The following is a 24811-nucleotide window of genomic DNA, read 5'->3' as shown; positions in this document are numbered from 1 at the left end:
GGAAGACAGCTTTTTCTTCTTCTTTCAGGAAAAATAAAAATAACAACTCAGTTGGTTGTTGTGTGATTGAAGTAAAACACAAGCAAACGTTATTTAGAACGTTGATTTACCTGCTGCAAATCGGCTACTGATTATCACGGAGTAAAAGTCTGACATCGTCGACTCGGTTCTGGTCCACTCAGCGACCGGTGTGGAGCTGTTAGACGAAGTGGTCCCGCTTGGCGTCAAATCTGTTGACTCTTATCCAAAATCCAGTCAAAATCCAGCTTTAACTTGTTGTTAAGATGTTGTTAGATGAGCTTTTATTTTAGCCCAAAGGAAAGTCCTTACAGGGAGCGGGCTGAGAGCACGCATACGCATTAGGTGAATGTACAAAATTCATAGTGCCAACTAATGACTCAGCATGGTAACTACAACAGATTCATGAGGGCGGGGGGGGGGGGATTCCTCCGTATGCATGTAAACACAAAATCTGTTCGTGTCTACGCAGATCTTTTCCTCTAATTAACTTTCGAAAAAACTATGTTCCCCCCACCCCCGACTGTGTCCGTGTAAATATAGCCTGATACCCAGCCAGTTTCATACCTATCAGGAATGGTCTTCCATGTGACCAGAGCGGCCCATCTGTGAATTAGATTATCAAAGACTTTAACAAACTCCTATTGTGAGGTGTGATAGGTCAATCTGCATATGTATGTATGTATCTTACCTCAGGTTTATAACTTGAATCCCACACTCCCTGTTCTTTGAATTGAGAATGCTTCTGGGATGAGAAGCAAAATGTCTTCTGTTACAAAGAAAGTCCAGTTGTTTTTGTTTTGAACTTTATTGAAATTAATATAGATATTTTTGGTTCTTTTTACCAAAAAAGATAGGCTACCAACTTGGACCTTTTTTTTTTTTTTTTTTTTTGAGAAACTGTCAATAAATAGCCCCTTTGATATTTTTTCTTCCTCTTTTTAGTACAAGTTTGGTATTGTTCTTCACATACATGCTTCAGAACCAGGCTGTATCACACCACAAACATTTAATTTTGTAGTACGATACAACCAGGAATCGTTAAAAAAAATCATCCCTCTTCAGATAATGAAGACAAGGAGGGAAAAGGAAAGTTAAGTCTGAGATTGTAATCATTGTATGTTCCTATACAATGGCTAAATTAGTTCTCTGCATTTAATTCATTACACGTGAGATGCATCCAGGTGTAGTAGTGGGCAGCTATATAGGTGCTTGTGGAGCAATTGGGGATTGGGTGTCTTGTTCAGAGACACCACAGTATGTGGGAATGACTGGGAGTCAGGATTTTCTGGCCTCCAGCCAGCTACACTGCCTCTACCCCATCTTAGCCCACATATAGATAGAGGGGTATCTTGCAACTATGACACTTCTTTTTTTCTAATGTTACAAGTGAATCTAAGACAGACTAGCATCTAACAAAGTAACACAGGGAGTGGAAATAGTGCATCTTTGAATTATGTAGGATTATACACCCACACACACATGGATCTTGATTCTTCAGAAATAACACGCCAACTAAGATCAATAATTGCAGTTACTTCATGAGACTTGCACCACTTTTTGAACAGATGAAGCAGTTTTTTTTTAGCAGAAATAAACACTATTGTCTAGAAGTGTTCAAATTCACAAAGGAAATTGCTGATTCCACTTTCCTACAATTAAGAAGCTTTTTGTTGAAACTTGCTGATTAAAAAAAACTGCTTTTGCTCTAATGAGAGCACCATCATAACGTTATCTCAGCATCCTGTCAATTCTACTCCCTTCCTGTTCTCAGTAACAATTATATTTTCAACACAATGGACATAATGGAAACAATGTTCATGCCCAACAAACTGAAACCTACCACACACTGTGCCATTAACATATCCCCATGCAGCTCCATGTAAATTCACAAAGAATGAATAAGATTAGGGCAGCAAGGTGGCACAACTGGTAGAGCTGCTGCCTCTCAGCAAGCAGGTCCTTGGTTCAAATCACGGTCCAGGGGCCTTCTGGGTGGAGTTTGCATGTTCTCTCCGTGCATGCGTGGGTTTTCCCAGGTACTCCGGTTTCCTCCCACAGACCAAAAACATGCATGTTAGGCTGATTGGTGACTCTAAATTGTCCCTAGGCGTGAGTGAGAGAGTGAATGGTTGTTTGTCTCGTTTGTCTCGTTTGTCTCTATGTATCCCTGTGATGGACTTGCGACCTGTCCAGGGTGTACCCCACCCCTCGCACAGTGATTGCTGGACATGGGCACCGGTGACCCCCGTGACCCAAAAATGGAATAAGCGGGTAAAGATAATGTATGGATGGCTGGATGAATAAGATTATGCAGTAATCTGTAAGAAGTCACGGGCTGGTTCAGAACCCACATGAGAAGACGTATGTGTGCTTTAAAAGAGAAAAAGACTAAAAGCAACTTGAAATACATCGTTTTAAGGCATACATGACTGTGAATAATATTTTGCCATTGTATCCTGATGCATGCTCAATAATCCAGGTAGAAAAATCTAAAAAGTTAAGTCAGGTCCTCTGGAAGGGTTGAAAAAAAAAATGCAGAAACGTTTCGTCTTTCATCCACCTAAATATAAGCTGCACATCTGCCATGTCCACAGATAAGCAACATATCACCAATTAAAGTGGCATTACAGTGATTATTCTGTTTAGGGATTTATGAGTCTAACAGCTTCAGGGTATAAGCTGTTCCTCAGTCTAGTGGTTCTACACTTAATACTCCTCAACCTTCTGGCCAAGGGAAATGGGGCAAAAAGGTGTGTGCTGGGTGAGTGGGGTCCTTCATGAAGCAGGTGGTCCTCTTCCTGCATCTGGAGGTGTATATTACCCCTTTTCCACTGTCATGGCGCAGGTCAAATATTCCCAGCTCAGCCCGTGTTTGAAGTCTTTTCCATTAGTATTTTGTACCAGCTCAGCCCCCGTATTTTGGCCCTGCTTCTTAAGGGGTCCAAGAAACCTGAGCCGTGACATCAGAAACACTGTTGGTCACTGATTGGTTGGGGGGAGGAGTCTGTGGAGTCCTCCGATCCTCCATTTTGCTCTACAGCCCGTCATTAGTGATAACTCGAGCAGAGTATGTTGTACATATTTTGAAGATATAAAAAAAACAATAATATCAAAGCCGTGGTCAAATGCAGAAGTGCAGGCGTTGTTGTGCTTGGTGGCCGACAAAAAAAGTCAAAGCAAGCTAGATGGAGCGACTGGAGGGTGGTTTGGACACGTCCACTGCTCTATTTGAATCAATTATAGAAGATGGTGAGTGTTTTCTAACTTTAAACATATTTTAAGTTACTCACCCCATCGGTTCTGGACATATTTTTAACTAACAAAAGAGGCTGACGCCATACTAGGTCAACATCGGTGTTATGATGCTAAGCTAATTTGCATTAATGCTAACTACCCTCTGTTCCTGTTTCTCACTGTATTTTATCCAGAATGTATTTCAGCACGTGATGGTCAGTCTCTAAACTCCACATTAAACCCTCCAAGCCTCCCCGCTTCTGCCCCTGCTCCATCAGCGGAGTCTACACCTGACATGTCCTTTGCAGGCTCGCAGCCCACCTGCACCTCACAGAGCAGCACAACGCTGCAGCCTTCTGTGCTTGGTAAGAACAGATGCAACATGTTCCACATTACTTTATTCGTGCCGATAAGGACTTGCTTTTATTTTATTTTTAAAGTTAAAAAAATTAAATGTTGAATAAATACTGACTACGCACCACATGTTGAACATGGGGTGGGACGACAGTATATACACCAAGTCCCAGTTACAGATGACAACAAAATGTAAAAGAAAAACAGTATTAAGATCTATGATATGAACTAAGAAAAATATCAACTAAAAACATCTACTAATAATACACTAAGCTCTAATAGCATTAAACAAATAAAAACAATACGTCAAACAACACAAACTTGAGTTTGTGCAGTCTTATGAATATCTAATCAGGATAATCACTGTGAAAAATCACATCATGCTGCTGCTCATCTGTTTCATGTTGCTGCTGATCTGTTTCATGTTGCTCCTGATCTGTTTCATGTTGCTGTATTCATTCGTGCTCATTTGCTCACACAGACTCATGTCCGTGCTGCTGTTTAAATGCACTTTAATCGTCAAATTAGCTGCATTTATCCGGGGCGGTGCAGCTAGTTTAACTGGCTCCAAGCAGCTCTTGATAGCAACAACAAACTGTAGCAGCACCTTTCTTTGTTTTATGTGTTTATTCAAAAACAGTATGTAGCTTGAATTAACCACCTTTGTCTTTTTTCTAGGCAAGAGAAAGAGAAAAGAGTCCAGTAAAGAAAAGTCTTATTTCATCACTGAATGAACATGAAGAACTGAACCGGACACAGCAGGAACAACACTTGTGTCTTCTTCTGGATGAAGCCCGTGAGACAAGGGATAGACAGATAGACAATCATTAGTTGGATGGAAGGAAGCTCATTAGCCCGTCAAAAAAATAAAAATAAAATAAATAAATACACAAATTTACCCCAACATCGTATAAGCTGCGGGGTTCAAAGCGTGCTAAAAATGTAGCGGCTTATATTCCAGAAATTATGGTAGATGTTTTCTCAAAACTTCTGTGGTAGGATTTTAACAGAAGACATAAATCATTGTCCTGTTTACTTTCACCCATCTTTTAGCTAGGTGACCGCTCATGTTCTGCCTTATAATTCCAAATGGTGTATTTATGAGTACGTATGATGCCAAAAGATATTTCAACATATGCAAAGTTTACCCTTTAGACTTTGCATATGTTCCCCTCTCTTTCTCTCACTGCTTTGGATCACAAGAAAGCTCTTCAACATGGCTGGCTTGAAATACACAAGAACATTTTTGCTTTGCTTTGAAGTAGAGGACTTCAGATGATATGGGTCTTCTTATAAATGAAATAAATGATTACCTGCAACTATTGTGTTATTGGTCTGATTGAATGCACTGATCCTGGAGCCTGTATTGTGCTAAGGTTAGTAGTTTAATTCCTATTCTGTAGTACATAACTGGGCTCGTAAAATTCATTGTGAAAGTAACAGTAATAGACACACAATGAGTTTAGTATATTTTCAGCTCATTTAAAAATGGGAGTGCAGAAATTTTACCTAGATCCATGCTCTTAGACTTGCGGTTCTTGATGATGTCCAGGTGAGCAGCAGATTCGTACTGTTTGGTGCGCTTTTCTGATATGCTTTGTCGACCGAAGCCCTCCCTCTGGAAGGAAATGTCCGGGTTTGCATCTGGACTTAGCGAGCTAAAGTTTATCAGACAAAGCGAGAGAGAAAAAAAGAGAAATAGCATTTTTTAGAAAGTTGACAAACAAAATGTGTTTTTGTGTGAATGTTTATGAAGCATTCACACTATTGTGATCCATTTTTTCTTCCGTACATTTTTTGGCACACTTCTCGTCCTGCAGTTTTCAAACTATTTCAACAAATCATAAACCAAAATGTTCAGCTCTTTCAGGACAATCCATAACTTTTGGTATTGGTACAACTTTAGCATTTTGAAATATTTAGCCTTTTCTGTCATTTTTTTTTTTTCTAATAGAAAATGAACTGGGCTCATTTTACATCCTTCAGATCTTTATATCTGTTTCCAACATTTTACTGCTCCTTTCACATTTTGTTCTGGTTCAGCTTCTTTCAGCTTCCTTCTGCAACTTGAAACTTTTTTTCAGCTATTTTAAGCTTTTTTCAGCTATTTTTTGTGCTGTTTTGTGCTCCTTTCAGATCTTTCTGCTAACTACACCATTTTTCCGCTCCTTCTAACTTTTTTCTGCTAATTTCAGATTGCTACACTCCTTTCAGCTTATTTATACAAGTTTCAGCTTTTCAACTATTTAAGCTACTATATTGCAGTTTTATGGTAATTTAAGCTTTTTCAGCTAATTTCACTTTTTTTTTGCACTCATTTCAACTTTTTTCTACCTAATTTAATGAAAATGTGCTCTCTCCACTTCCATCTTGTAATTTCAGCTTCTTTCTGCCGTTTTAGCTTCTTTTCAACCATTTATTTCAAAATTCTGTTTTGTTTTTCCATAAAATGTCCACATTTTTTGTTGCTAATTTCTGCTTCTTTCAGTGAATGAGTTCTTTCTGCTTTCTTCTGCTAATTTCAGCTTGTTATGCTCCTTTCTGCCTTTTTTCTGTTAGTTTCAGCTTTTTCTGATATTTCAGCTACTTTGTAGCCGTTTTGTGCTAAATGTAGCCTTTTCAGCTAATCCCACATTTTTTTTTAGCTCATTTCAGCTCCTTTCACTTCCTTCTGGTACTTAAAGATTATTTCTGCCTTTTCAGGAACTTTTCAGCTATTTTTTGCTCATTTCAGGTTTTTAGCTAACTTCCTAATTCCTGTACTAGTCACAGCTAATTTAAACCTAATTCAACAAATGTGTGTTATTTCTGCTTTCTTCTGCTAATTTAGGCTTGTTCTTTTATTTCAGCATGATTTTAGGTAATTGTAGCTGTTTTTCAGCAAGTTCTTCAACAATAAGCAATCACACTGCATTTTCGCAGGAAATGTAATTTTTCTAGTTTAGATTAATTTACACCACAAAAACTAAGATGCCTCGTAGCATCATTTAGCAGAGAATAAATCTCTTATTAATATTTTTACATCTACAAACCGCTGAACCTTTACCATCAGATAATAACCATCTTCATTCAGTATTCACAGGTGCACATACTAGACACACCATTTTAATCTCTCATTTCAGTGCTTTTTTTAATCAAGGACACCTCCACCTCTGCTTAGACTCCAAATACACTATAATTAGTAAGAGGGGGGTTTGGCCTAGATGTGTGATACCCCAGAGAGGTGAGAGTGCTTTGGGGTCATGACCACTCAATTCTCATCCAGCCCTCCAGACACCCATATGTCTGTACCATGACAAAACCCAACCCACTTTAGTGCACTCCTTTTAAGATCACCTATATCTCTGTCTGGATCTTAATTAAAAAAATCAGACGGGAGTCAGGAAATAGGCAGTTGGGAGGAAAGGAGTATTTGCATCAAGAAGAGCACATTTATAATTAAGGCGAGGGAATCTTGCCATTTAGAGGGAGATAAAATATGACAATTTTGAACAAGTGCTGGTGATGGTTTTCCGTCATCGCATGGCAATTCTGGTACGTACAAGCAAAGGTAACTGTCCTTTTATTATTTACTTTTAAATATGTGTCACTTTTCAATTCCAAATGATAAACACAAAGTTGTGATTTTAAACCAGAATGAGCTTGTTTTCCTTTTATGTTTGTGTCTTAACTTATCTTTTCTTGACACATCAAAAATCCCCTCCAGACTTGCAAATGCCCAATTTGAGATTCTTTGAATTTAAAACAATAAACTATAAAAATAATAATCTTCTTCTGACTACTCCCTTCTTCAGGGGTCGCCACAATGAACTAAAGCCACCAGTATACTCCCGCGTACGTCCATACGCAGAGGTACGCATGTACGTACGTACGCAGAGGTATGAGCGTACCCCCCAGGGCATGTCCGTGCAAAGCTAAATTTTTACGACCGTGTACATGTACGTGGTGTCACACAATAAACTGCCCAGCGACGGACTGTTTTGTATGTGACACCAATTCCACTTCTTCATCCCTGACCTGGCCTTTTCTTTTGTTTTTTTTATTTTGCCAAGAGGCAAGTGATCTCTTCTTCCTCCGTTGATGCCATGACTGAAATGGTGAGAAATGAAATAATTTGTCCTGAGCGAAGTAAACTCAGGTCCAGCACGGCTGTGGGAGGGTCTGGAGATTTCCTGGTGGGCTGGTCTGATGTGTGGGCTGCAGAGACAGCGCTCCCTGTTTTTAAAAAAAGTTTTTAGATCTTTTATAAACAACATATAAACACAGACTGCCAGCGCTCTTTTTTTTTCCTATCTGTCAGTCAATCCAGTAGGCGTGTCAGCAAATGACAAGCACGCTTCAAGCACGCTTCACTTCAATGTTTTGTGAACTAGCATTTATTATAACAATGTTTATTGTTCAGGTCAACACAAGGTCAACAATGTAATGAAATGCTCAGGATGAGAAGAACCATCTCGACTCGCCAAAAACCAAAAATCAAACAAACAAACAAAACAACAAAAAGAAAAACCAAAGCAGGCAACAAAAGTACAAAACAATGCGCCAAAAGTGAAAAACAAATACAACATCTACAGCAGCATGGTTCTATTAGCAGTGTGGTTCTATTAGCAGTGAGGTTCTCTTAGCAACATGGTCCCGTTAGCAGCATTTTACTGTTAGCAATGTGGTTCTGTCAGCAGGGTAGTCCTGTCAGCAATATGGTTCTGCTAGCAGTATAGGCCTATTAGCAGAGATGCTCTGTTAGCAGTGAGGTTCTTTTAGCAACATGGTCCTGTTAGCAGCATGGTACTGTTAGCAGTGTGGTTATGTTGGCGACATGGTCTTGCTAGCAGCGCATTCCCATTAGCAGCATTATGATAGTAATGACCGCGGCAACGGAAAATGACTACCCTCCAGATCCGGGTCCGACTACCGCAGAACATCAACGGTTTCCCCGCGGAACCGAACTGTTCCGTAGAGTTTGGTCCATGCAGGCAGATGGAGGATCATCGACGGCCACCATGACAGGCTGGAGCCTGAGTCTAAGACGGGAAGGGGCCCGGGAACTGAACCACAATGGCACCATGGCAAGGCAACGAGACAGAAAATTCCAAGTGCGTCACAGTCACACCTGTAGCATGGGTGTACAGTTGTTGGCTCAAAAAAGGCCAAACAAAAACAAAAGGAACAAAAACAAAGAGCGAGTCAAAATGGAGTTGGCCATACTGCAGCACACATGATGTCACATGTGTGTACCAATCAGATGGGACAAGATTTTTAAAAAATTTGACACCGTACACATTCCTGCATGAAAAGATGAACACTGTTTATTTTGTGTTGTAATCGTGTGGCTGTGGAAGATCACACTGCATTAAATCATAGTGGAAATGTTATCAAATGAATTATTTTCTGATGAAAATGTAAATCAGAAAAAAACATTTTTTTAAACATGTATCCCTTTAGGGCAGGTGCTCCTTGAAGTAGCATAACCAATTTCCATTAGAACAATCTGCAGGCACCTGTTTGCATGTGAACAATTCTTATTTAGTGTGTCAGCCTCATTTAAAGTAAGATATGCTTTATGTGTCACAAAGGGGCTGGCATGAACCTGTCACTTCACCATCGACCATACCTGACAATCCTAACTAAGATCAAAGCGCCTCAGAGGACCAACTCCATACAACACCGGAAGGGAGTGGGGCGGAATGGGAAGAGAGGAATGACAGCAAGGATGTATTATTCATTTATTCATCACCCTTTCCTCTTTTTCTCCTGTCATCATACTGAGCTCACAAAAAACAGTTTGCCCTCCACTCCTTTACCTCTGCAAATGTCGATTGTCAGAGCATGACTGAGGCAGTGCAGGCAAGAAAGGACATATTTCGATATAAATTTAGATTTAATTCCTTGTTTAGTAATGTTATATGTCTGGGAAAAATGAAGAGTTGAAGAAAAAAGTAAGAGCGAGCTTAGTACCTGAAGTGCAGGGAGTTGACAAGTGTGCATTTGCTTGGGAGAATAATTATGTGCAAAAGTGGTCAGGATCCAGTTGTATTAACTAGACTGGTGGAAATGATGAGATCAATTCAGACCAGTGATGTCAAGATAACAACTATTTTATCACACCCTAAGCTTAGACGAGCAAAGACTAAAAGCTTAGCAAGTAAACCTTAGATAACTTATATAGAAAATAATATAAATACAGTATGCCATAATTTCCAGACCATAAGACACTACTTTTGTTCACATTCTTTGAACCCTGTGGCTTATACAATGCTGCAGCTAATTTATGGACTTTTTTTTTTGCTAACAAACTTCATGACACCAAAACACACCTCGTCACACCCGTCACATAGATGCCCAATAAACATGTCTCTCGGGGGGGGGTTCCTTGTGACTCAATGAGAATACCTGCATAAATAAAGGTTAAAAAAAATATGACCAATGAAATTAATGAACTGGTCACAGTGGTCCAATGAGATATGGTTTCATTGGACCACTGGGGCTCCTCCCTTACCCACTGTACCCCCTAGGTAGGGGGCCACAGTGCGCTGGAGGAAGATGAAGATAGCAATCAGTGACTTCCTAGTGGTCTACTCTATTTTTTTTTTTTCAACAGCTGTGTTACCAGCATTGTTTGGGGAAAAAAAATAAACAAAAAAAATTACTGTACATATTTGTGTACATTACTTGTACATATTTAATTAAAAGTTTAAAATATCTTTCTGAGTAAATATCTCATGTTACAATGTTGACATCTGTGGCTTATAAAGTGTAGCCTATATATGTACAAAATTGTTTTTTTATTTTTAAATTTAGTGAGCGCTGTTTATATTCAGGTGCACTCAATAGTTTGGAAATTACGGTATACATTTTTCTAATTGTTTTGCCTAAAGATCTCGTTAAGCCAGATGTTCCTTTTTGTTTGAATGTTCAACTTTTGTTTCTCTGAAAATAGCATCAAATTTAAAGGTTTGACGATAAAATGAGTTTCAAAATTAGTCACACAAGCATACAGCAACACTTGTATGCATAAGATCCACAAGCATACGCCAAGATTCACAAATGCATATATTTTTTAGACAATTCCAGTTACACAAGCAAGAATATTCTGAGCATACAAACTGTCCAATACATGTGCACAAATCACCTGAAGGAGACAGATCAGTCAACAGGAGCTCATGGATCAGCTGCCTGTGAATTTGAATTGTCAGCCTTTCAGACCACTCCAAAATCACAAGGGTAATGCTGCATTCAAGGTTGGTGAAAAGCTGGGACACCTGAGCCTTACCACATTTACTAAGTTATTAGAAAAAAGACACGTTTCTAACTTTTTCTTAAAACAGTTTTGAACTGCTCCTTTGTGAGCTGGGCCGCTGCAACCCAGTTCTGTGTGCTATTTTTCACAGACCCCCGGATGCCATAAACAGTTTTTAAATGAACTCTCTGACTATCTAACTGGTATTCTGCTCCAATATGATCGGGTTTTGATTTTGGGAGATTTTAATATCCATGTGTGCTGCCCTGATAAACCATTAGCTCGGGACTTTCTAGACCTCATCCAGTCCTTTAACTTTGAGCAGAGTGTTGTTGGTCCAACTCACCAGCAGGGCCACACTCTTGACTTAGTTTTAACGCATGGTTTGTTTCTGATTTAGAAATTGGTGACACTGTTTTTTCCGACCACAAACCGGTTTTATTCAACACCTGATTTGTGACCCTGCACCCCACCCACCCCCCGGTAGGATTTTTAACCCTTCCACCGCCGCACTCTTCTCTTCCATCTTTGCTAGTAATTCTGTTTCAGACTCTGAACTCTCTGTGGGTCTTACTACAAAGGAGTTGCTTTCTCAGCATAAGGAGGCCTGTGTACAGATCCTGACTCAGTCGCCCCATTAAAGCTCAAGAATCGAAAATGCACGCCCCACCCTTGGGTAAATGAAACCACACGAGAGGCAAGACGCCTGTGCAAGAGAGCTGAGCATTGATGGAAAAAAGATAAACTCCAGGTTTCTTTTGATATGTTAAAATCATGTTGGAAAGCGTATCAGACCACCGTTAAACAGGAGAAAAACAAATATTTCTCAACAATTATCAACTTAAACAGTCACAACCCCCAAATTCTTTTCAACACCATCAACACCATTCTAAACGTCCCTCAGTCTGCCACCATTGAGGCCTCTGTCGACACCTGTAATAAGTTTGTCAGGCATTTTGTTGAAAAGGTTGAGTCGATTAGGTCATCAATTCAACACACCACAGCTGACCCTTCAGTTCTTGTCCCCTGCTCAGCAGTCTTCAGTCACTTTGAACCCATCTCACTCTTATTTTTAAATGAGGTCGTTGGTCACTTGAAACCTTCAGGCTCCCCTGCTGATCCCATCCCTGCTGCATTTTTTAAACAGGTTTTAACATCAACTGGACCCTCTGTTCTTGTCATTATTAACAGCAGTTTGGCTACAGGTGTGGTTCCTGATGTTTTAAAACATGCAGTGGTAACTCCATTATTAAAAAAAAAAACGGACTTGACTCTGCAGCTTGTTCAAACGTCAGGCCAATCTCAAAACTTCCATTTCTTTCTAAAATCTTGGAGAAATGAGTTTTTAGTCAACTAACCAAGTTTTTGAATGTAAATGGAATTTTTGTGATTTTTCTGTCAGGATTTAAACAACTGCACAGCACTGAGACAGCTTTAGTAAGGGTCTGTAATGACATTCTGCTAGCTAATGACTCTGGTCAGTCTGTGATCCTGGTACTCCTCGACCTTACCGCTGCATTTGACACTGTTGATCACAACATCCTTATGTCACGGCTAGAACACTGGGTTGGGATTACAGGGGTAGCACTAGAATGGTTCTGTTCGTATCTGAGTGACAGGAGTTTTTGTGTTAACTTTAGTAATCATTTATCTGCTTCTGTCCCTCTTTCCTGTGGGGTCCCGCAAGGATCCATTCTTGGACCCCTTCTGTTCTCATTGTATCTGCTCCCTTTGGGGTATATCCTGAGGAAACATGGTATTTCGTTTCATTGTTATGCCGATGATTCTCAGATTTATCTGCCTTTAAAACCCAACAGTTCTTGCTCCATCCACCCTTTGCTAAAATGTCTTGATGACATCAAGACTTGGATGGCTGTGAACTTCTTGCGTTTTAATGATCAGAAGCCTGAGGTCATTGTGTTTAACCCAAGCTCTACCACTGTCACTGATCCTGTAAACCTGCACTCCCTTCAGCCACATCTAAAGCAGTCGGTTACCAATCTTGGGGTAGTGTTAGACTCGGACTTTAAGTTTAATAAACAGATCAACTCTGTTCTACCAAAAAGCTTCTTTCAGCTAAGGCAGATAGCAAAGCTTAAGTCTGTTCTGTCCAGATCCAACCTTGAAAAACTAGTCCATGCATTCATTACAACCCAGCTGGACTACTGTAACTCACTTTATGTTGGGATTAGTCGGGCTTCACTTCCACGTCTCCAGCTCGTACAAAATGTGGCAGCTAGGCTTTTAACAGGAACTCACAGGTTTGAGCACATTACTCCGGGTCTGTCCTCCCTTCACTGGTTTCCTGTGCATGTCAGAATCAATTTTAAAATTCTCCTGCTGACATTCAAGGGCATTAACAGCCTTGCACCCTCATACCTCTCTGACCTTCTTCATCCTTATGCTCCTTCTCAGGCTTTGAGATCCTCAGACCAACTGCTTTTGGCCGTACCAAAAACCAGGCGGAAGCTCAGAGGAGATCGAGCATTTTCAGTCGTGGGCCCTAAGCTCTGGAACAATCTGCCCATCAACATTCGACAGGCCACCTCAATCTCTGCTTTTAAAGCTCTCCTAAAAACTCACATATACTCATTGACATTTAACACAGGGTGTAAGGATGGTACCATTTGCTGTTTCTGTTTGTGTCTGTGTTTCCCTAGTGTTTCCTCGTCAGTTTAATTGTTGCCACCTTTGTCTCGTCACACCTGTTGTAATCACGTCTTGTCTTGTCCTTGTATATAAGCCTCCTGTTCTGTGTTGTTCCTTGGTCGGGTCGTATTCGTTGGGTATTGCCTGTCTTGTCCTGCCTGTGTGATCCTGTTTCTTGAGTCCATGTAAGTTTTGCTGCCATGTCAGCCTTTTGATTTATTATTATTATTATTATTAAAAGTATTTTTATTTTATACATCTGCCTCTTGAGTCCTGCCTGCGCAACTGGGTTCTCCTGTCCCGATCTGCCTCGAAAATCCTGACACAGGGTGATCGGATTTAGATCTAGTTTTTCATTGATGCTGATTCTGTTTATGCTTTTGTTATTATTCTTATTTAACACAAGGTCATCAGATCTGATTTAGTATTTAATTGTTTCTGACTGAGTTCATGCTTTTTGTTATTTCCTTGACTTTTGACACAAGGTGATCTGATTAAGTATTTCGTTGTTTCTAATTATGTTTTCTGTTTTATATTTTTATTCCATGTGCTGTAAATATATCTTGTTACTTTTTATTTTGATGTTGTGATATTTTTGTTAAGCACTTTGGTAACAGTTTCTGTTTTAAATGTGCTCTATATAATCTGACTTGACTTGACTTAACTTTACTTGGCACAGTAGCTTGTAACTCCTATAACCCAGCCATCCATTATCTTTACCCGTTTCTTCCTTTATGGGTCGCGGGGGTTGCTGGTGCCCATGTCCAGCCATCACTGTGCGAGAGCAGGTGACACCCTGGACAGGTCTCAAGTCCATCACAGGGCCACATAGAGACAAACGAGACAAACAACCATTCACTCTCTCACTCACACCTAGGGAAGTTACCAATCAACCTAACATGCATGTTTTTGGTCTGTGGGAGGAAACCGGAGCACTCAACTGTACCTTTACAAAGACTAAGTGCTTTAGATCACATTCATTTACCAATGGGACACACATCGGAGGCAATGAGGGGTTCAGTGTCTTGCCCAGGGACACTTCGGCATGTGACTGCTGGTAGAATCGAACCCCCAACTCTCGCATCGGAGGACGACTGTTCTAACAACTCAGCCACAGCCGCTCCATTGTGTGTATCTGCTGTGTGTCTACTGGAAGTAACAATTGCATATTGTGGGCACATATTGTGTCAGGTGTTGGAATGACTGCAAAGCACAGCGGAACCATTGATACTTATTGATACTATCAGATCTGAAGAAACTGGTTGCAGATGTTAATCTATCTACTTGGACTTGGTGGGGGTTTTAGTCTTCTTGGGCAAAACTCCTCACTGAGTGATGGCCACTCCTCCCAGCAGCTTGTTAAGCTCCTTGTCATTGCAGTCAGTTGCAGGTGTCAGGGGATGGTCCCGGTCTTCCCACTGTCACGAGCCACGTTTCTTGCCAGCTCCAGGTTCTCAGCAGTCAAGTACTCGAGCACTGCTGCCAGGTAGATGGAAATGCATCCACGGCTCCTCCTTTTCAACTCATTTGGGATTTGTGGCTGTAGTTGAGGTAATATTTGAGCTTTGAGATGTTAATCAGCTGCTCCCAGTTGTCAAACAACCTTGTTGTTATGGTTACACATCATAACAAATGTCCAAAAGTAAAAATGTTTCAATAAAAATCCTTTCAACTTCGTAGCTTTTGATCCCAAAGGCAATAATCATAACAAAATGATTTACATCCAGAAAAAGAGGATTTAAAGATTTAAAAAGTAATATCCTAGAATTAATTTAACAGAGCTACTCCAACATGCAGCCACATTGACTGGCACGATTCTAGAAAACACAGCTGTGGTTGAGTGGTTAGAGCAGTTGTCCTCCAATGGGAGAGTTGGAGGTTCGATTCCACCAGCAGTAATATGTTTAAGTGTCCCTGGGCAAGACACTGAATCTCTCGTTGCCTCTGATGTGTGTTCCATCGGTGTATGAATGTGAGATAAAGCTCTAATTATTCTCTACAGAGTCAGATTATTCTTTGTATAGCTCTTGTAGAGTGCTGTATGAATGGGTAAATGAGGGCACCAATTGTATTGTAAAGAGCTTTGAGTATCTTGATAAGATAAAAAGGCGCCATTTTTAAGTGCATTCCATTTACCATTTACCATTACCAACCACAAAGTATTAAAAAATTCTAGATTTGAGCATGTGCATCAGTAATTGTAAAAAGGTTATCTACACATTCAATTAAAAAAATTACTAGAAATTAAGAAGTATGACACATTTTGACAACACCGCCTCCTCCTACAATAGAAGATCCAAAAAGCAGCACCTTTGTCTTGGACCCTACATTTTGTACATAAGCCTTGGGTCTATCCATGAACATGGACCTGGTCTATTTATATATTAATCTTACATTCCCTAGTTTTTCCCTCTTTTTAGGGAATTTTTAAAAGCAGTTTTGTCAGTTCAGAGCAGATGCTCTGCTTTCCATCCCCATTCCTTCTATCATATAAAATTAATCAGAGTGGAGCATTGCTCCCAGCCAACATCACAACTTTAACTTACATTTTACATCAGTGTTGCCATCCATGTACCCAACAGAGAAAGTTTATTTGCTTCAACTACAGTATACATATATTTCAACCTTGTTGAAAGGCTATGTGCTAAAAAAAATCCTCTGTGCTCAATTTTTGGTGACTTGTCTTGTTTTTCCCACTTCTTTTTGTATTTCCAAACACATTAAAAACATTTTTAAACTGTATAATGTAATCTATATAAGCACCGTTCTATCTTATCAATATACTCAGAGCACTTTACACTAAAATATGTCCTCATTTATCCATTCATACAGCAATCTACTATGTCTTTACAAAGACTAATCAGTGCTTCTCAAAACATGTTTAAATCCCAATGCAACAAAAAATTCAGTCTGACTGATAAAGACACTTTTGGGCATGAGTTCAACGCCTGAAGGAGGAGGCAAGGTGGAGAGCATCGCACAGGCAGGTACTTCAGAAATTGTTCTTCTGAGGTTTAGTGGGCTGATACAGATGACTGCATCACTGGTTCTGTGATATGTGGGCAGGGAAACTTGGGAGCCTGCACAAGCATTGAATGTGAAGGTAGTATGGAGATGCATCAGTAGACACTGTACAGTAAAAACGTTCTGCACACTCACAAAATGCATGTAGTATACACATAATCATTAATTTGTATAATGATGATGATGATGATGATAATAAATGCTATTTCAGTTTTGCATATTTGTTGTGCATTTCCATGGCACACAGAGATATGTGGCCACTGGATAATGTCACAATGTTGAGTTTTTACTTGTCTCATGCTGTAGCATATGCAGCACGATCTCCAATAAATTGTCAATAGGATAGGATATATAGTAGGAGAGATCATTTCTCCAATTTTCACTTCTCTCCATTGGCTCCCTGTCAAATCCAGAATATAATTCAAAATATTACTTCTAACATGCAAAGCTCTCAAATGAAAAGTTTGTATTTGTAATTATTTCTATTTTAACAAGTTTTTTTCTTTTTGTCTTTCCTCCTAGAGAAAGATCTGCTTGCCTCCATTCAAGACCTGCCATTCTACGTTTGTTCGTTTCTCCTTCCTGTCCTCTCAAACCAGCCGGTCAAAGCAGATGGCCGCTTGTCCTGAGCCTGGTTCTGCTGGAGGTTTCTTCCTTTAAAAAGGGAGTTTTTTTCTTTCCACTGTCTCTTTTGTGCTGGCTCAGGATGGGATACCGCGACAAAGTGAAAATTCAGCAAGTCTGCTGGCTTCCTTCCTTAGAAAGAAAACTTTTACTAATTGACCTTTTTTTCTATGTACAGTATTTGAATGTTTCTGTTCATTGCCCTGAGACAACATCTGTTGTGACTTGGCGCTATATAAATAAACTGAATTTAATTGAACTGAAAATATTAAAACCTCAATATTAGAAAAGTAGAAGTTTTGAAACGTCACATACCTTATGTATACATTGTTATAAAATTTACATAGCAGAGACCAAACAAAAATGGTATGCAATTTTATTCTAAGCTAACACTTTGTCTACACTGTCATATTAGTTTGACATACTTTAGGCACTTTCGTGTGTCATTATAGTTGTTGCCCTTGCTTGTTTTTCTTATCTATATCATTAGAGTGATTATCCATTATCCATCCATCCATCCACGTTTCTAATCAATTTTCCTCGCTCAGTGACACACCCGCTGAGACCAGAAGCAGACCCTGATTGGCAGCTCCATAGTCTAAAACGTGGCTTTATGGACTCCAGTGACCATAGTCAAATGCATTCCGGGGGCCAGAGCAGGCGACATAGAATCTTATTTGAAAGTTCTGACTAAGGCTAAGGCTAAATACGGTAAGATTGTTATTCACGTCGGCGGTAACGACACCCGGTTATGCCAATCAGAGGTCACTAAAATTAATGTTGCTTCGGTGTGTGACTTTGCTAAAACCATGTTGGACTCCATAGTTTTCTCTGGCCCCCAACCGGACCAGCGATGACATGTTTAGCCGTATGTCGTTGTTTAACCGCTGGGTGTCCTGGTGGTGTTCTGACAACGATGTGGGCTACATAGATAACTGGAGTTATTTTTGGGGAAAACCTGGTCTGATGTGGAGAGATGGCATCCATCCCACTTTGGATGGAGCCGCTCTTCTTTCTAGAAATATAGCTGATTTTGTTTATCCTCCAAATTATTGACAACCCAGGGTCCAGTCCAGGAAGCAGAGTTGTAGTCCTCAACACCTCTCTGCTGCTTCTCTTTTGTTACCCACCCACACCCACATAGAAACAGTGCCAACTCGCCCACAGCTCAAATTGAATAAACCAAAAATAAGTTCTAAAAATATAAACCTTGAAAATCTTATTGAAATAAACACAGTTACTTAACTAGAATAAAATAATAAAACCATTAAATGTGGATTATTGAACATCAGATCTCTTTCCTCTAAATCCCTGTTAGTCAATGAACTGATATCTGATCATCATATTGATTTATTCTGTCTGACAGAAACTTGGCTACAACAGGAGGATTTTGTTAGTATAAATCGATCCACTCCTGTTAATTATTTAAATGTTCATGTTCCTAGAACAACTGGCCGAGGTGGAGGAGTAGCTTCTGTTTTTCAATCAGGATTATTGATTAATGTTAAACCAATTATTAGTTATGATGCTTTTGAGTCACTGTCTTTCAGTCTTTCTCATCCAAAATGGAAATCAGAAAAGCCAATTTTATTAGTGAGTCTGCAGCTTCCTTAGATAGGGAACTTTACTAATTAGCTTTTCTATGTATGTGAATGTTCCTGTAAAGTGCCCTGAGACAACTTTGTTGTGATTTGGTGCTATATAAATAAACTGAATTGAATTGAAATCCATCCATCCATCCATCCATTCATCCATTATCTTTCGCTTGTTCCAAAGTGGGGTTGTGGGGGCAACAGCTTGAGCAAGGGGTGATTATCAGTTGCATATTACTCCCATTTTATTTTCTTTTTTCTTTTTTTTTTCTTTCTTTCTTTCTTTATTTGGCTAATCAAGACAGTCCTTCTCGTTCTGAGCATTGTTGACCTTGTGTTGACCTGCATATGACAAATAAACAATAAAGTAAACTAATGCCAAAGGAAACTTGTGGCGTTTCAGGAAAACTACAATTGCCTAAAGAATGCGCTGCCTGGCACTGAAGTCAACTCTAGCATACATGGATCTCTCAGATTAGTCAAACTGTTTATGCACAGACTATAAGAATTTCACATTCATATGCAGCTATGTTAATAGGGCTAAAACATATTTAATAAATAGCTTGCCTTTCTTAGTTGCACTGCAGATGATCAAGTCTATTAGTGAGTCAGCTGAAGTAGGCAGTCTGCCTGCAAAGTTTGTTCATGTCTTTGTGGACCTTTTCCACTTTATATGTTAATTTGTGAAATTGTTTACCAGCCAGTGTGTATCTAAACACTCGTGAGACTGAGAGTGACTGTGTAGTGGTGTGCATTTTGTGAATGTGGATAATAGCTGCGTGTATGTTTGTCTGCAGTCCTTTTCGATTCTTGCTGGTTGACAGCCCGTGTCAGAGCTTCCTGGAAAATGATGTTTCCACCTGTGACATCTCACAAAAACAGAGCAGGACACACTCCAGTTCTCTCTGTGTCGTTCACGCTGTCCCTCTGGCCATTCACGTCTCTTTTCTTTATTCTGAAGAACAATCGGCTTGTATATACCAGCATTATCCAAGTTAAAGTCCAAACTAGAGGAACAACTACTGTGTCAATATAGTTTTCTTTGCATTGTGTTGCATTTATTTTTTAAATTCCCTTTCCAATTGGACAGTTTCTTTTTTTTGTTGTTGTTGAGGTGCTTCGTCCTTCATCCAAAGGACTTCATATATCTGAGGAGCCACAACAAACTCAGTCCAGACTGCTTATTTGAGTCCTCAAGACTCTTGAGACTACCTGCATAAATTTAGGTTTTAAAAACAAACAAACAAACAAACAAAAACATCAATGTCACGGTCTCCAGATCAAAATGATAAATGGACTGTACTTATAAAGCACCTTTCTATCTTATCAAGATATTCAAAGCTCTTTATAACACCATCTGTGCCTCATTTACCCATTCATAGAGCACTCTACTAGATCTCTACAAAGACTAATAAGTGCTTTAGATCACATTCCTACACCGATGGGACACACATCAGAGGCAATGAGGAGTTCAGTGTCTTGCCCAAGGACACTTCAGCATGTGACTGCTGGTGAAATCGAACCCCCAACTCTAGCATTGGAGGACGACTGCTCTAACCACTCAGCCACAGCCTCCCTCATAGCCGGTCTCACCACTGTGACTTTTGCTGACACCTTTTTGTTACAAATTACTCCTGAAACTTTTTTCCATCTACTCCATCCTGCCTGGACTCTCTTGTTCACCTCTTTACCCCACTCCCCATTTTCCAGGACAGTGGACCCCAAGTCCTTGAAGTCCTGCACCTTTGTGACCTCTGCTCCTTGTAGCCTCACTGTTCCACTGGCCTCCCTCTCATTCACGCACGTACTCTGTTGTACTCTGTACAAACCTGCATTTTCTAACCTCTTCTTATTTCTTCTTTAAAAACTGAATTTAAGTAAATTCATTGAGGTATAAATAAATATGATGCGCCGTAACTTGGAGAATTGTTATGAAAGGAGCACATTTTTAGATATTTTCTCATTTATTATAGAAATGAGACACTTCAGACTGCTGATTTAAAGCTTTTAGCTAGTGAGTAAAAATCTGAAGTAAGAGAATACAGAAAAAAAAAACAGAGCTGTGTCAAGAACAGAGTGAGAAAATAGACACACCCTTCTGCTCTATCAGCTTTGGAGATGAAAACCAGATGCAGTATTTTCCCTTTTAGATGAATACCAATGCTGAAATAAATGTACAGTTAATATATTTTTTAAATAACTCAGTCCATTCCCAGGAGAAAATAATTTTCTCTTTGTGTGTATTCACATTATTCAGACACTAGATAAACCAGTGTATTTTATCAGTTCCACAGTAGATCACTTAGACAGAGCCCTTCCTGTTTAGATTAAATTCAGTCTCATGAAAGAGGAGGCAGACACTGCAAAAAGAGTTAATGTATTGGGCCAGAGCCCAGCGTTGGAAATACTTTAGTTCAGCTTTGCAAAGTAATAATTTACAACCTTTATTTATCCACAGAAACATGAGAGGTAACACCTGTTGTTCTCCATCATAGACCTACTTTACATCACTTTTGCACTCAGTAGCCTTTAGCAATGTGGACTTCACTGTTACAAAACCCTTTACTGGAGCTGTTTGTGGAATCAATGGATTTAATCCTAAATGCACATCTATGGCTTTAGGTTTGAGAGTCTGGACATTCGGACTCATCATTAGGATTTTGTAAGGAAGTTCAGTTCTCAAACATTAGATTCACCAAAATATTGAATAAATATGGAATAAATGACGACACTCTTAAACAGGCCAGTAAAATCTATGATTTTTTTGAACGAGTCAGATCCTTGATGCCACCTGTCAATCAATCCAGTAGGCTTGTCAGCAACTGTCCAATCAGCGACCTCAATTTGTCTCAAAGTGAAACACGCCTTACCTGCAGAGCTCCGCCCCCTTTATCTCAGACAACACTGTCGGGTTTTACATTACAAATGCTTTGCAGTCAGAGAGATTTTGTGAAAAATCATCAGAGAAAAATGGTTAAACATTGTCAGTGGGGAACATGTAATTCAGACAGCACTAACATGAGTGTTAAGAAGGTGGAATAGAGTTTATTGAATTTCAAAAACTAAACAGAGTCTGGAAAAATGTAAAAGATGATAAAGCCTTACAGTCGACCCCATGATCATCTGAATACAACAGTGAAAAACAGGAAGTACCACATGTTCATCTGTACAAAGGTAACTGCAAGTAAATCTACCTTTTTTCTGTCATAATTACATTGCATGCTTAATGGTTAAATTAACCTCAGCAAACCTCTGCATCATGCTGGAAGCCAGGAACACTGCCTTCAGGTCTGGAAACTCACATGAGCTGAGAAGGACAAGGAAAGAGCTGGTTGCTGGTATTAAGAGGGCCAAGGCTACATATGCACAGATGATCCAGGGTCAATTCAACTCACAAGACCCACGGAGCATGTGGAGGGGTATTAGGTGTATAACAGATAATAAAAGCAGAACTCAACAATGCCCTAGAGACCAGTCACTGCCTGATGTGCTCAACAAATTCTATGAATGCTTTGAAGACCCGAATAGACCACCCAGCACCAGACTCACTTCACTACCAGATGTAGAGCTTCTCAGCGTGACCTCAGTAGAAGTAAGGAGTACTTTCAGGAGGATTAACCCTCACAAAACAACCGGCCCAGACAACATCCCCAGGAAGGTGTTGAAAGAATGTGCCGATCAGCTCTGCAAGATGCTGGCAGACATCTTTAACACCTCACTTACCCTGGCAACAGTTCCCACCTGCCTGAAGCCCGCCACAATCATCCCAGTCTCAAAGAGCTCTACAATGACCGGTCTGAATGACTATTGGCCAGTAGCCCTCACCCCGAAAGTTGCTAAATGCTTCGAAAAACTGGTCATGACCCACATCAAAACAACCATCAAAATCAAGGAGGACCCTCACCAGTACGTATACCGTGAAAACCAATAAACAGAGGACGCCATCTCCTATGTGGTCCACACTGCTCTCACCCACCTGGAGCAGAAGGATTCCTACGTTCGTATGCTCTTTGTGGACTTCACGTCTGTCTTCAACACCATGATCCCCCAAACCCTGATGGACAAACTACTCACACAGAGACTAAGCCCCTCCATTTACAACTGGGTCCTAGACTTCTTAACAAACAGACCGCAGTCATTGAGGATCTACAACTTCTCCTTCTTCACCATAACCCTCAGCACTGGCTCTTCTCAGGGATGTGTGCTGAGCTCCTGCTCACTCTGCTCACGTATGATTGTGCAACCACCCATCCAGGCTGTCATACTGTAAAGTTTGCAGATGATACAGCGGTGGTGGGATGCATCACAAACAATGATGAGTCCAGCTACTGGCAGGAGGTGGAACACCTGGAAAGCTGGTGCAGGAAGAACAACCCCCTGAATATCCTGAATAGGGGTTGAACGACTACATAATTTTTAAACTCGACATTAACATAATAAAACTTGAGTAGAACTCGAGTAGTTGATGACATCCTAGGATCTCAAGACGAAAAAAATAAATAAAATAAAACCGCAAAAAAAGTAATTTATTATTTACAAAAAGAGACCAACAAAACATTGTGAGAGTATAATGTGCTCCTACCATTTATCATACTGCAAATAAGTCACAGGAAAACCAAAACTATTAGTTATTATTATTAAGCTGCGAAAGTGAAAGAAATAACGTGCAGCACGTCAAAAACGAAACTAAAAACAGTGGGGTGGACGACCACCGCGCACCACCGCCAGCGGTGGTGCGCATTAGGTTTAGTTTTAGAGATTAATATATTTATAGGTTTTTATAGGTTTAGAGATGAATATTTTTTGCTTTTAGTTTGTGAAACAAGGTCAGAGGAAGCTGGTTCTGGTTCGGTCAATTGGACCCGGTGTTACACCATATTCTGTGACCTGCAACAGTGCATGCAACACCGCCCCCTTACGGTCACAATTTATGGTGGTCACAGAAAATGGTGTAACACCGGTTTGCAACGAGCTCCAAACAGTCAGGAAGTTGATTCATTTTCTGTTTCCTTACGGTAGTTGAACCGGAAGATTCATCTTTAGTGAAATATTTCCATACTACTGATGCATTTCTACCTGTTTGCCAAGACTGGGCCTGCTCCGCTCAGTCCATCTGCTGGGAGGAATCCATTTTGTAGCTTATACTAGTAGCCCGGTGCGGGTCACGTGACACAATGACGTCACTGTGAATACTCAACATGAAATTTAAAAATTTGATAGACGTCCTAGGAATCAACCTGTCGATTACTCGAGTAGTCTGTTCAAGTCCTAATCCTGAATATAAGAGGATCTGCAGTGGAAGTGGTCGCAAGCTACAAGTACTTAGGTGTACAGCTGAATGACAACCTCAGCTGAAGCAACAACACCACCAGCCTGATCAAGAAGGCTGAGGTGAGCTGGTCTGGGAAACTCAGTCCTCAACTCCTTCTACAGGTGTGCAATGGAGAGCTTCCTGTGCTCCAGCATCAATGTATGGCATGGAGGCTGCACAGCTGCAGAAAGAAAAGCTTTGCAGAGAGCGGTGAAGGCTGCACAGAAGTCTGTTGGGAGTCAGCCTCCTCACCATCACAGACATTTACGCCTCTAGATGCAGGAAGAGGGCCACCTGCATCATGAAGGACCCCACTCACCCAGCACACACACTTTTTCCCCCGCTCCCCTCAGTAATAATAATAATAATATTAATAATGTCATCACAATGTCATCACTGTATGTTTCCATACAATGGCAAAATTAGTCTCTGCATTTAACCCATCCACCACAAGGTGGTGCAGTAGGCAGCTATTGAAGGCACCTGGGGGGCATTTTGGGGATGAGGTGTGCTGCCCAGAGACACCACGAGGTGTGCAGTGACCGAGGACTGAGCCTGGGACTTTCAGGTCCTGGGCTGGCTGCCCTGCCTCTACACCATCGCGGCCCCCATAGGAAGGAGGTTAAGGAGCATTAAGTGTAGAACCACTAGACTGAGGAACAACTTCTACCCTGAGGCTGTTAGATTCATGAATATCTAACCAGAATAATCATTGGTTTATTATATATATATATATATATATATATATATATATATATATATATA

At 40.2% G+C, this 24811-nt stretch overlaps 1 protein-coding gene across 1 annotated transcript in view; it reads right to left on the bottom strand.

The window, feature by feature from the left end:
• Positions 1 to 326: 326 nt before the first annotated feature.
• The window catches only part of LOC119426846 (partitioning defective 3 homolog), a 98130-nt gene continuing 73645 nt past the window's right edge, over positions 327 to 24811 (bottom strand). The window contains exons 4-5 of the mRNA XM_037694429.1: positions 5119 to 5267; positions 327 to 340 (exon numbers count right to left, since the gene is read on the bottom strand). Coding sequence (XP_037550357.1) covers positions 327 to 340; positions 5119 to 5267 — 163 coding nt within the window. The remainder of the gene's footprint in view (positions 341 to 5118; positions 5268 to 24811) is intronic.

Source organism: Nematolebias whitei, chromosome 20 (genome assembly GCF_014905685.2).
Source record: "Nematolebias whitei isolate Nwh7 chromosome 20, NemWhi1, whole genome shotgun sequence".
Lineage (NCBI taxonomy): Eukaryota > Metazoa > Chordata > Actinopteri > Cyprinodontiformes > Rivulidae > Nematolebias > Nematolebias whitei.
This window is presented reverse-complemented; position numbering and strand designations above follow the sequence as displayed.